Raw genomic sequence first — 14,459 nt, forward strand, 5'->3', positions numbered from 1 at the left:
TTTATCTCAACTTGCTTTTAATTATCACTGGTTTTGTTTTTAATAAAATTTTCCAGGTCTTAATTTAAAATATAAATTGCTTTCTTTTCCTTTCCAAAAACCCTGTGGAACTAACAGTTCTACATCAGAAATTTTAACATCACCAAGTTGCTTGTGTAACTCTATTAGTTGAGCAGTAGATATGTGATTAAGTAATGAACATTGATTTTTGTTTTTGTTGTAAAACATAGGTGCATTTGAGCTAAATTGGGTCATAGTTGAAAATACTACAGTCTCTTAATATAAGGAAGAAATAAGAGCCTGTAGAGCTGTTCTTTTTCTGAAGGGGGAACATAGTGGCTTAAAAAAAAAAATCTGATGCTTCAACATTGTTAGAAATGACTTTATATTGTTCTATCATAAATTGCCAAATGTCATATTTAATAAGTCACTTTTAAAAAGTCAGGTCAGCAATAAATTTTCAATATCTCATTACTTACCTCCTATAGTTATAATGAATATCAAGAGTATTTGCATTTTAAATTGCTAAATCTTAGAGAAATTGTTTTGGCAAATTGGTTGGTACCAGACTTGGAACTTAAACACAAAGCAGCTGTGTTGAGCAAATACCACTTTCATAACATTAGTATGCTTTCAATTAACAAACTGGAATGAACTGTTAAACATCACCATTTCCATGTTAAACTACTGTTTTTACTTTCTCGATGACTGATTTGCTTTCTCAGTAGATTATTTATTTTAACTGAAAAAGGAAGAATTTTATTTAAATAATCCGTATTTTTCCCCCATCTGCAGAACGTACTCAGGAAAAGTGGGGATTTCCAATGTGCCACTATTTAAAGGAAGAGAGATGGTGCTGTGGTCGTAATGCCAGAATGTCAGCATGTTTGGTATGGTTATATTTTTTCCTGGAGTAACAGCTTTATCCAGATGTTGTAGAATTTATTGTTTTTGGCTAGTATCATGGACTCAGTGCCAAATTTTGCAGAACATCCTCATTAATGCTTTTGTGCATTGGAAAGTATAAGAAAAAAATGATTTTCCCTTTAAACAATATCCACTCTACATGCAGTGTCATGACAAAATTATATATAATTATTTTAATTATTATATAAAATATAATGTAAAGTGTTCAATACTTTATCCAAAGCTCTGTGGTTTGTGTTTCTTTCTAGTAGATCATTTGGTTTCCTAAATTTTTATAGAATGGGAAAAATATTAAGCTAATTGAGATATGAAGTAACTATCTAATTAAATAAAACATTTATTGTGCTGCATTTGACTAGTGCCCTCAGACCTAGAACACTCTAGCCCGTAATGTTCTCTGTTCATGGCACTATGTCAGTTTACAAAGAAATGTGTTAAATAACATAAGTGATTTTTGTGTTATCAGAAAATTAAAATGCTGCAGTTATGTAGAATTAATAAATTTAGAGATCTGAAGTACAACATAAGGACTATAGTTAATATGGTATTATATACTGGAAATCTTCTGAGAATAGATTTTAGGTGCTCTTACTGCACACACACACAAAATGTAATTATGTGAGATGGTAGATATGTTATTAATAAATTGCTTACCTATTATAATCATTTCACTAGATATAGATGCTGCTCAGCTTATGATGGGGTTGTGTCACAATAAACCCTTCATATGTTGAAATTACAGACAAAAATACACTTAATACACCTAAGTTACCAAATATCATAGCTTAACTTAGCCTACTTTAAATGTGGTCAGAACACTTAAACATTAACCTACAGTTGGGCAAATTCATCTAACACAAAGCCTGTTTTATAGTAAAGTGTTGAATTATAGTAAAATTGAATTATAGTAAAGTGTTAAATCTCATGCAATTTATTGAAAACTATATGGAAAGTGAAAAATTGAATGGTTGTATGAGTAGTCAAAGTATAGTATCTACTGAATGCATATCACTTTTGCACTATTGCAAAGTTGAAAGTTGGGAACTGTTCATATGTATATATAAACATCATGTTGTACACTTTAAATTTATGCAATAAAAAATTTAACAAAGTAAAATAAAGTAAAATACAGTTGATTAAATAATATGTTTAATGTCCAACCGCAAGGTAAACTAATTCTTTCAGGGACCATTATTTCTATGCCTATTACATAGCAACATAAGAAATAGTGTGCCAGTGTTCTAAGTTATATATACTAGAATTATCTTAGAAATGTATTTATGCTAACATAATAACTTCCTTTGGTAGCCCCACTTAAACTACTTTTCTGGAAATTTGTCTTGTTCTCTCACTCTTTAGTAAATGGTACTTGTTCAAGATCTTGTTAGAATGACAGGTTCTTTTTGGGATAACTTAAGTATCAGAATGCTCATAGCCAGTGTTATACCCTTGACGCAAGAAATTGAAATAGTCTTTTTTAAGTGAACCTAGCCTCAGAGAAAAGACCTCAAGATATTGGCATCAGGGATTTCACAATGTAACAAGGTAGATCTATCCCTCTGTGGTGAGAACCACAACTAATAGTCCTCATTCGTAAGCAAAACAGTTTTAATCAGATTTATATTATCCTCATTTTCATTATTAACAGAAAGACAAGAGTCAATACATATCTAAAGGAAGACTAACCAAAAAAATGGAGATATTTAAAGAAAAAGCAACTGGGAAGAAATGTAGACTATCTAGGCCGGGCGCGGTGGCTCAAGCCTGTAATCCCAGCACTTTGGGAGGCCGAGATGGGTGGATCACGAGGTCAGGAGATCGAGACTATCTAAAAGAAAAGAACTATGTAATATCCCTTAGAAAGACGAAAGAATATGTTTTATCCATAAAAAAAAGAATTATTTCTATCAAAATAAACATTCAGAGAACCAAAACGAAGACTTTGGAAAATAAATTCTGTAAATATAGAATTAGCAGACCATGCTGGCTTTACCTTGCTGTGACCAATGTCAGCTGCCCATGGAATGCCATTCTCCTTAGCTCCATCCCAACCCATGTCCACCTTGACTTATTTTTTTGATTCCAAAGTAATGTTGGAAAATCTAAGGAATAATTCTTTTAATATATCTTATTTTATTGCCTTTTACTCCATAACTGACATTTTTGACAAATATTCAAAGCTTAAGTGGTCTTCTTTAAAATAAAAAGAATAGATACTTTTCTGGGAAATGATTTCAGATAAACAGTTAAGAATACCAACCAGACACAAAATATTAATTAAATTAGAGCAATCTCATTAACGTACGTTAAGCCTGATAAAACTTCTAAATTATTCCAGACTAGTATGAAATGACTGGTTGGTATGTTTTCTTCATCCTCTTTGTTCGTTGTTCAAGAATAGTATTAATGTTTGCAAAACACTTTTTAACCACCTACCTGATTATCTTTTATTATGTAATCACAATTTATTATTTCTATTTCTAAATTAAGCTCATCGGCAACACATAACAAAAGCAGTCCTGGCGTATCTGGTATTTTTATCATATACCAAATCACCTCTTTTTAAATACTCTTTTTTTTTTTTTTTTAATTCAGTTTGGCCTTTAGGAAAATTTATAATAAAAATCTAATCTGAAATTAGCACAAAGAGTACCATAAATGAAAACTCATCTGGACCTGTTGCTGTTTAACAGAATATGAAAATTATGTAATAGCTGTCTTCTGTATTCATAACATTCTACTTGGCTGTAGATGTTCAGTGAAAGTATCATTAAAGTAAATGGGAAAATTACATTTTTTTTCTTCAAACCATTTCTGTCAAGCCAGTTTTCATGCAATGAACTCTTTTTCCCACTAACTCCACATGGTGTGAGAGCATGATAAACCAGGATTCTAATAGCAAGTTTTTAGTTCTTGCTCTGTTCTTTGCTAACTAGCTAAGCAACTTGAGAAAAGTTACTTATCTTGTCAGTGATCTTGTGTATCTACAAAAATTGCTCTTATACTTATAAAAAGATAATTGTAAATTATCTTTTCTTTTTAAAAGTGTATGATTAGCTATATGTAAACAGTTTCATTTATGAAAATAAAAAGACCTGAGGCAAATATGGGTATTTTAAATTTGAGTAGCAAGTACATGCACATCTCTTACACATTTATTACTTTTCTGTGTTTGAAATGTTTCCTAATTTAAATTTTTTAAATAAAATTTTAAATTTTAAAAATAAAATATAGTTTAAAAATTATATATATTTGGAAATATATCTAAAAACTCAGTTTCAGAAGACTCTATTCCATATTTAAATTATGATAAATCTTTCATATATTTTGGACTATGAGTATTTATTACAAATGTTGGAAAATATTTTGTAAAAAGTGTTTTGGACTTTAAATAAATATAAATGTAAAAACCAGTATATGTAAAATTGTAAAACTATGTGTTAGTTTCTCTTCTACCTGGCACTTGATCATATGTGAATTTGATTTGAATTTGTAGATCATACAGACCAAAACTACATATAGTTTTCCAAAATAAGTTTTTAATTATAATCTGGATTTTTTTGTTCACTAAAAGATGAAATCATATGTTTATTAAAATTATGAGAAAATATGTTAAAATATGTATCTATGTCTGTATATGTGCATAATAATAGCGTCGGATTTATTTGATTGTTTTAGCTACACTAAAAATGAGCCAAGACTATGTCATTTCATTTCTTTCCTGTTTTCTAATTCCTTCTGAAATTCAAGGACTGTATATAATTAGAATTGACATTCAAGGATATGTGTTTGTGTATATGACACACATCCATTATAAATTAGCTCTAAATTACACAAGCATACTAGTTAACATTCTTTAATGATATTAATACTGTTAAGTGCATAAACTTACATATTATCACATAATTAATCTTTCTAAATGTCAGTTTTACAAACTCTTATACAGTGTGTTTATAAATCTTATAAGATAAGACTCAATATATCAGCAATCTGTCTTGTTTTTTTTTCCCCCCCTTTAAGGCATTGGAGCGGGTTGCAGCTGGCCAAGGGGTAAGTAAGAGTGTTTCACTGATGAACAGGACAGTTTTTCTCTCAAGCACTCTTCATACTTGACCTGCTGATGAACTTAAAACCTAATGGAATTTAATAAATATCTTGTCCCAGATGCATATTCAAATTTGTGCATTTTCTGTAAGTTTACTTTAAAAGCAAAATGAACTTTTCAGAGCTTTCAAGCTTTTAGGAAAATTTCTGTATTATGCTCTTATACTAATTTCTTGGTATTATGCTAAACAGTCTACAAATATTTCTGAAGAATGCTATTGTTGAAAATTGGGCTTTTTTGTGCTTAGTTCAAGCAAAGATAACCTATATTATTCAGTACATTGTTTTAACTGTAGTCCAAAACACATACTTCAGTTGATTGTTTGATAAATTTTTTCTTTACTGACTTGATTAGCCATTAGTTGCAGTAGCCAAATGAATTTGCACTTAGAAATAGAAGTTAAATATAATCCCCCAAATATCCATGTAATTGTCTTATCCTTTACCTTGTATTCAGGATTTTTTAAAGAGTTTTTGGACCCTTCCATAAATTTTTAAAATTTAACCTAATGTTTACAAATCTTTATTTTGCTTTTGTTCAAGGAACATTAATGTGTCAATTTGAATTGTTAAAAATAATAATTTAAAAAATAATTTTAATAACAAGTATCATTTACTGAGTGATTACTCTGGGCCAGGAACATTGTTAAGCATTTTGTATGTAATTATATTTTTAATATATTCACGGTGCCTATCTTAAAATTGATAAAATCTGATTCTTTTGAAGGCATTGGTATTAGAGCATATCATTTGAGTTTGGGAACTTTAAGTGAGTTTGGGACTTTAGTTACAAACTGCTGGTTTGCATCATGTCTTTACCACTTACTAGTTAATGAGCCTGAACACATGTCATAATTTCTCTGTAGCTTAATTTCTTTTTCTGTAAAATAGGGAAGAAATAGGAGTAATAATAATACCTTCCTATAGGGTTGTTAGGATGAAATGAATGAAAAATGTACAATGCTTAAAACAATGTCTAGCACATAGTAAGTGCTCAATAAATGTCAACTGTTGTTGCTGTTATAGATAATTAATAATGATGATCATGAAAATAATAGCTAATTTTGACACAGAGCTTACCAAAGTACTATTTAAAGATCTTCTCATCAATTGAGATAATAAGTACATAGTACTATATAGTATGTACTCTTGTTATGCTATGATACACATGAAGAGACTGTAAGGTAACAAAGACTGAGAGACTTGAATCTCTGAGTCTGGAATTCAAGCTCTTAACTACTATACTACATATCAACTTAACGGTTTTCTAGGGGTCCGGGGAAAAAGAGCTTTTATCCTAATACTCCAATGCATTCGTGTGGTGTTTTTTAATTTTACAAGTATTTGCTCATTCTTACACTCAATCTTATCAGTTGGTTTATCCTAAACCTACATGAAGATGATATATAGCAAAAGTTTAACAGCTTGTTCTAGTTCCCTTAATTAATTGCAGAGCCCGGACTTCCAACTTAGTGCTCTTTCCACTAGACCTGTAAAATGCATGTCTGATACACATGCTTTAAGGGTATACACTTTGTGTTCCCTCCAATTTTAAAAATACATTAAAATGTTAAGTTAATGTATCACTTAAGGGAAATAAAGTAAACTCTGAGCCACATCCAGTTTATTCTTGGAATAGTCAGGCACAGACTGTTCAGGAGATATTGATTCCCTTTCCCCTTACCCATTTGTATTTACCAGGATAGATAGTCCAACTTAATTATTTCAGGAATGCACATTTGAAGGCATTTTATAACCTCTTCCCTTTCTCTTAGGAAACAGCTGTACAGCTCTTACTCAGAGTAACTTGAGAATGATGACTTATTCTGTTCTGCTGTATTTTTCTGTGCATTCCATTATTTATGTTCTTGTTTAAAATGAACTTCATGTTCTTTTGTGTTGTATTTTACAGTGATTTTAATAACAATATAAATACATATTTATTTCAAAGTTACCTTGATACCATTTAATGTAATTTGTTCAAAGGCATGAGGAAGAAGAGATTTTAACTATTTTAAGAGTTTCATATAAAATTAAACTTACCTATTATAGCCAGTCAAACAAAAAGTTAAGAACTTTGTAAGCCATTTATAGTACTAATATTTCAATTCATGCAATACTAGATTTGCCGAAGTGACTTTGAATTTCAATAAAATGTTATAAGAATAGGTATTAATATATGAAAATGTACTTCAGCATTTTTGTGAGATAAATGAAAGGATTTTTAAAGAAGTGGGGTACAAATGACAAAATAGAGATTTTGGTGTTGTAGAAAATAGTTACTCAAGATGAGAAAATCTAAAATGGAAAATATATCTAGAGATTAAGAAATTCTAAATGAAATATTTTGGTATAATTTTTGAGGAAAGTTAAGTTTTGAAATCAATAGTTTTCTTCTCAAGTGAAGGCATTTGTGACAAATTTGGAAAGAGATTTTATAGAAGAATTTTGCCTTTGAAAAGTTACAAATTTTAGTGTGGGTACTCAAACATGTATATGAGTCTACCTTCAGTGAATTATTTTAGTAGTTATTTGGGGACTGTGATATTTGTAACACTATCCCCACTATTCCTACTTTCCAGTAGTAGAACCCGTATTCTTTCTCAATGCTCTAAGAGTCTACAAGTGTGATTTTTCTCTAGTGACTTCGGAGGGCAATGCCATCAGGGGAAGACGTAAGAAAAATGATTGACCCTCAGCTCCCAACTTTTAGTTTTTGTAGTCTCAGCAGCACAGTATGGGAAGTTAATGTTAGATGAGGGAGAGGGGCAGTAAAGTAGGTTTTCTGCCTGAGCGTGAAAAATTTATTTTGCTATAAACTCCATCTGAATTCAAACATATTTGTTCTAGTTGCAAACATATGAAAATAACAGTTTTAGACTCCACAGGATAATAAAAGTTACAAAAGGGTGGCTCCATGGATATATGCAGTTCACTGAATTTTATTTTTAAAACTTTGCCAGTCATTGGACAGTTTTCAGTTTTACCTTATTTGACTTCTTAAAAGCATTCAGTATTGTTGACGTCCTTCTATTCTTACTCATTTTTTAAAAAAATAATAACTGCATGCAAGCTGGGTTGTTGTTGCTGACATTATTTTGTGTTGGATGTTCCTGTACTATCTATATCAAGATCTGTGGGGATGTGCATAGGGTTTTGGTGACTTTTGTAGTTTCTTAGTTCAAGTAATTCTGTTGCTGCAGTGAAATGCTCTTTTATAAATAGTAATGTTTTACCTTCTGCTCTTTTGAAACTATCATACTTCATTGGAGCCCTTCTCTTCAGCTACTGCCTCTTTCCATTCAAAAACCTTTGAACCTTTGGGACATCTCCCATATCTCTTTCTGCAAGAAGTGAAGCATTGCCAAGAGTGCAATCTCTTATCCTTTGTTCTTTCTAAGGCTCTACTTTTCAACTCTGTAGTAACCAATATTGTCTTTCAGACGTCAGACATATCTTTATATTTCTCTACTTAGGGTAGTGTCTTTCTTTGTTGGTGTGACTCCTAGCTGTTATTATCTTTATTCCACCTCCATTAAGACAAATCTACATTCTCTTCCTTTTCACATATATCCTTCCTGACTCTTAAATGCTCCAGAGCTGACTTGGTTGGTCTTGAAAGTATTTCTCATTTTTAACTGATAAGGACTTCATTTGGACATTAGCTTATTGTTCATTGATTGTAACTTTTCTTTCTTATTCACTACTGTTTCTTTTATGATTTCTTTTTTTTTTCCTCAGAATTACTTTCACAATGAGAATTAGCCTCAGGGTAACACTTTCACTTGTAATGGAAAAATTATAAAGTCATCCTCTGTGTTTAGCAACAAAGGTTTCTGACATTCACTTTGGTTCCAACATTCTAGTATTTATTTTATTTCTGTTTTTTTGTTTCTTGTGCTTATATATGTCTACATTTTTTTCAGCTGCCTACTGAATCACTCTTCTATCGTGCTGTTCTTCAGGATATTATTAAAGATTGTTATGGCATCACCAAATGGTATGAGGATTTTATTTTAATAAGAATAACTATGTTATATTGTAAGTAAAGTGACTTTTAGTCTTCAGGTGAATTTATGCAGGGTCACTGTTATTAGTAGAAGCAACTTTGAATTTGGGCATAATGTCAGTAACAAGTATACAACAACTGTATCTTAGGTTAATTATCATTAAAGTGGAGGCTCTAATGATTTCTTCTTGTCCTGAAAGCTTGTTGTAATGATAAAATAGTCTATGTAAAATGTATTTTAGAATTTTTGAAGTATTAAAATGTTAAGTAGTTCAGTGATGATATTATATGAACAAGAGTTATATTTAGAATGTTTCACATCCAGTACAGCGTAAACGCTTAACTCTAATCAGAACAGATATTGATCATAAGCAACTGTTATAGCCCTTCAGGTCTCTGGCAGTAGAATACTAGCACTGCATATGTTTTGTTTTGTTCCTGTTGCCCCTAAATAATGCACTATTTTTACAGAGAAGGGAAGGGTGGGAGAATTTTTTTCATAATATTGGTTCAACAACTGTTGTATTCAAGCATACATTTGTAAGTCTGGCAGGTTTTATGAATGTTGTCTTGCTAATTACAATTTTAGGATTCTGATAGTTATTTGGTATAACAGGATTATTCTACAAATTAAAATAAGGCAATTTTCAGCTTCTCAAAAGTCAATTCATATTTATTAAAAGATATAAAAGGGATTTTTAGATTAGCTATTATTTCTCTGTAAGAAAAAATATCAACTTTTTACTGATAGAAGTTGCTACATACAAGTACCTACACAGACTGTTTTCAACTGTCATTTCTATGTAGATAACTCCCAAATCTGTATCTCAGTCTCCATTCTCTCTCTCCATTTCAACAAAATGTCTAAAACTGAGTTTTTCATGTACTCCTGAAAACTAGTTCCTTCTCTTATGTTTACCCCAAGATGCTAACCTTGTTGGAAAAAAAGCCACAAAATTGTGCAAATTCGTGTCAACTCAAATATTTACTACCTGCCTTCTTTAAAGACCTCAGATCTGTTCATGTGTTTATTTCCTTTATGACTTCTTAAATTTGTTTCTGTTCCTTTCTAAATCTTTCTTCTCATTTAAAAACAACACTTTCCAATGCTTTACATTCCTGCTTTCCTTTAATACTCAGAAGATAGCTCATATTTATTAGAAGACTTTCAATTCCTGAGCCCCATTGACCCTTCAGTCACATTTGACCAAGTCGGTAATTGTTTTTTCTCTAAAATCTCTTCCTCATTATCTTCCATTATTCTATATTCTCTGGGTTTCATTTTTCTACTCTGAACACTCATCTATTTTCTTTACAGTTTCTTAATTATTATTCCATCCCCTAGGTATATCTAGCCATTCTTTAATGTTATATATGCAACTCCTATCTCTTTATATTTCCTTTTTCTCTTAGGATTCTTACCACAAATGACTCTGGAAATATGTAACTAGCTTCCACCTCTTTTTCAGAAGTCGACATCCACTTTCTCATTTTCATCAGAATAACATCAGTTAAGTACCTCACAAATACATCGGTCAGCTACATCCAAAACCAATGTTCTCTTCCCACCAATTCTATTCTTTTCTTCTTTCTCTTGACTTCTATCAAACAGGTGTTATTTCTGGAAATGGCATGACCATTATCAAACATTAGAGCCTAGAAATGATATTTGATTCTACTTTTATCATCAGACCACATAATTAGTTATCAAGATTTGTACATGTTCTTCTTTTTTTAATCCAGCAATTATTTATTGTGTGTCAGACAACATGTTAGGTCCTGAGAATTCTGGATGCATAGGTAATGGTTTCCACACAGGAGCAATTTATATTCTAGTCAGGATGGCTTATGTGAAAACCAAACAGAATGATTGAAGCCTGCTTTCAATGATAGACTAAATAATTAGGAATAACTTACTTCTGAGGAAACAAAACAATGCTGGAGATGTGTGTGCACATGCATGTGTGTGTGTGTTTAAATTTGTTTTTAATTGGTTTGAGAACATCAGAGACCTATTGAAGTAGTTAAGAATTATAGGACAAAAATCAAAGAGGAAATGGGATTTCAAGAGAAGTAAGCCCAGCTTTTATGGCTGCACTTTCCCCAGCTTTTATGGCTGCACTTTTATGACTGCATCTGTCAGTTCTGGAATAGACAACTGTCCACCCATCAGCAGAGAGGGTGAGCACAGCTTTCAACAGAAAGACAGTTCTAGTGAAACAAAAGTTAGAGTTGATGGTCTCGTGAGGACTCAGGAGCAAGCTAAGTAAACCACTCATACTTTGAGTTAGGTCCCTAAAGATTCATACTGTAAGAATAAGAGTGAACTAGAACAGTCCTGAAATGACTAAAGCCCCATTTTGAATTATCTCAAGCTGTGATTAAAGTATTTCAGATTGCTTCTGCTAGCTGCGTACAGGAAATAAATTGCCTCTGGACAAAATGATGTAAATCTAAGCCTCAAATGATCACTAATGTCATCTATATATAGAGAGAGAGTACCTTACAAAACCAATCCAAAATAACCAGGTATGTGATGAAACAAGACAACATGACCGAAATCCAAGATAAACTACAGTCAACAGAAATATACCTTTAGGAAAGCCAGAGAAAGACTTAAAATAATTATACTTGAGAGAGTTCAACTCTGGAAATATTGAATAGATGTACTTTTCTCTATTTTTCCTGCTAAGTACAACTAAATCCCCTGAACATTATATATAAAATGAATACAAAAAGACAAAAGGTAAAGAGAATAGAGCAGACTGGCTACGGTTTCTGGACTGAAGGAACAACACAGTATGAGTCCCCCGGGTTTTCTTTTTGTTTCATACAGCCCAGGATTGGAGTTGAAAAAGGTGGTAATCCAGAACCACTGTAGGCACAGAAAAAAAAGAAATTTCAGATGAAAACTGAAAGACCAGGAAGCGGGCAGGCCTAGAAAAACTTTTATGCATAACTGCCATACTGTAGCAAAAAACAAAACAAAACAAATACCTGTGATTCCACTCTCACCTATGCCAACAAAGGCCAAGTAAAGAGCCTACACTTCCATCCTCGCCAGGCTGTAATGAAACTCCCTTATAACCCCTTTGTGGAGTGGTATTAGATAAGGCTGAGTAGGAAACTAGGACTTTTATCCAACAATTAACACAATACCACTACCACAGTGTCATAGAGACCATGTGAGAGGCCTGTACTTCCTACCCACCCAGCCATAATATGACACCCCTCATTTTCCCCACTAGGGTGGTTGGTATCAAGGAAGGCCTAGTAGAGAGTCAGGACTTTCATCATCACTCAGCAGTAACAAGGTAACCCCTATCATGGTATCAGTGGAGATCACATGGGAATATGGAAGTCCCAACAATAACAAAGACCTTTAATAATCAATAGAAGCTGACTTACCTTTACACAAAAACCTGTACAGAAATGTTTATAGCAACTTTATTCCTGGTCACCCAAACTGAAAACTACCCAGATGTCCTTCAGTGAGTGAGTATTTAAGCAAACTGTAATAATCCATACCATGAAATACTAAGCAATAAAACAAAAGTATTGTGGATACACACAACAACCTGAGTGAATCTCCAGAGAATTATACTGAATGAATAGAAGCCAATCCCAAAAGGTTATACACTGTGTGATTCTATTTATATACATTCTTGAAATGACAAAAGTATAGAATGGCAAGATATTAGTGGTTGCTGAGGTAGGAATTGAGGGTGGAGTAGGCAGGAAGTGTATATAGCTGTAAAACAGCAACATGAGTGATCCTTGTGGTGATGGAAGTGTTCTGTATCTTGGCTGCATCCACATCAGTATCCTGAATATTACCATCATGAGACATTGTGGAAATCCAGATGAAGAGTACACCAATCCTTATTCTTTCCTAAAACTGCATGTGATTTTATAATTATCTTAAAATTAAAAGTTTAATTTAAAGAGCTATGCTCAATATGCACATTGAAATAAAATGTGCATTTTATTTATTTTAAGAGAACCAAAACCTTAAAAAAATCTAAATGAAAATTCTAGAACTGAACAGTAAAATGACTAAAATCAAGAAATCTATGGATAGTCTTAACAGAACTTTAGACACAGCTAAAGAAATAATGAATGAACTGAAAGCAGGTCAGAACAAAGTATCTACAATGAGGCATCAAAAAAAAAAAAAAAAAAGGCTAGAGAATAGAAAACAAAGACTAAGACCTATGCAGAATACAGGGAATAGGTTTCACGTACATGTTAACTACAGTCTGAGAAGAAGATGAGACAGTGAATAGGGCAATAGCAATAGTAAGAATTTTTCAATCCTGACAAAAATATATCAATCTTAAGATTTGGGAAGTACACAAATCTTATGGTGAAGTAAAAAGAAAACAAGTTCTAGACACATAAGAGTAAAATTGCTGAAAATAAAGACAAAGGGATAATTCTTAAACCAGCTAGAGGTGAGAGGAGTGAAGGAGGGAAGCAGAATACCCCCAAAGGAACTAAATTAGTCTACCAGTTGAATTCTCAGCATAAACAATGGAAGCCAGAAGTCAGTGATATCTTCAAAGTGCCGAAAGAGACTATCCTACAGCCTACAGAGCCTATTAGAAACTACACTGTTAGAGGAGACAAAAAAAGAGAGAGAGAGAAAGAAAAGAATGAAATATGCCTAGAAAATAGCCTCAAAAGAGTAAATTTAAGTCATGGCATTAGTCCATTTCTATGCGGCTATAAAGGAATAACTAAGGCTGAGTAATTTATAAAGAGAAGAGGTTTATTTGGCTCACAGTTGTGCGGACTATACAAGAAGAATGGCCCCAACATCTCCTTGGCTTATGGAGAGGGCCTCAGCTGCTTTCATTCATGACAGAAGGCAAAGTGTAGACAGCATGTGCAGAAACCGCATGGCAAGAGAAGAAGCAAAAGAGAGGCAAGGTGCCAAGGCTCTTTTTAACAACCAGGTCTCGTGGAATCTAATAGAGCAAGAACTCACTCACTATCCCCCAACCCGGGAGGGCAATAACTTATTCATGAAAGATCTGCCCCTATGACCGAAACTTTTCCCATTAGACCCCACCTCCAACATTGGGGATCAAATTTCAACATGAGGTTTGGAAGGGCCAAATATTCAGACTATAGCAGCCTTCAAAACGGAGTTGAAAAAGTACAAAGGATAGAGAGCTTATTCAAGGAAATAATACAGAAAACTTTTTAGACTCAGAAAATGATACAAATACTTCAATGTAGGAAGGTTGAAGACTTTTGAACTCAACCCAAATAAGACTACTATGAGACATATAATAATCAAAACCTCAAAAGTAAAAGAGGAAGGATCAAAAAAGCAGCAAGGGAAAAAAGCAGCTCTAATTCATCTGACAACAGACTTCTCAGTGGAAAATTCAGGCCAGGAGGAAGTGGGAGG

At 32.6% G+C, this 14,459-nt stretch overlaps 1 protein-coding gene across 4 annotated transcripts in view; it reads left to right on the forward strand.

The window, feature by feature from the left end:
• The window catches only part of METTL25 (methyltransferase like 25), a 123,602-nt gene that overhangs the window by 74,691 nt on the left and 34,452 nt on the right, over positions 1-14,459 (forward strand). For 3 of the 4 annotated variants that reach the window (XM_073020978.1, XM_073020980.1, XM_037996765.2), the window contains exons 6-8: positions 796-890; positions 4,948-4,977; positions 8,958-9,031. In XM_073020978.1, coding sequence (XP_072877079.1) covers positions 796-890; positions 4,948-4,977; positions 8,958-9,031 — 199 coding nt within the window. The remainder of the gene's footprint in view (positions 1-795; positions 891-4,947; positions 4,978-8,957; positions 9,032-14,459) is intronic. The other variant, XM_073020979.1, reaches the window with a different exon arrangement.

The sequence above is a fragment of the Chlorocebus sabaeus genome, chromosome 11, assembly GCF_047675955.1.
Source record: "Chlorocebus sabaeus isolate Y175 chromosome 11, mChlSab1.0.hap1, whole genome shotgun sequence".
NCBI classification, from domain to species: domain Eukaryota; kingdom Metazoa; phylum Chordata; class Mammalia; order Primates; family Cercopithecidae; genus Chlorocebus; species Chlorocebus sabaeus.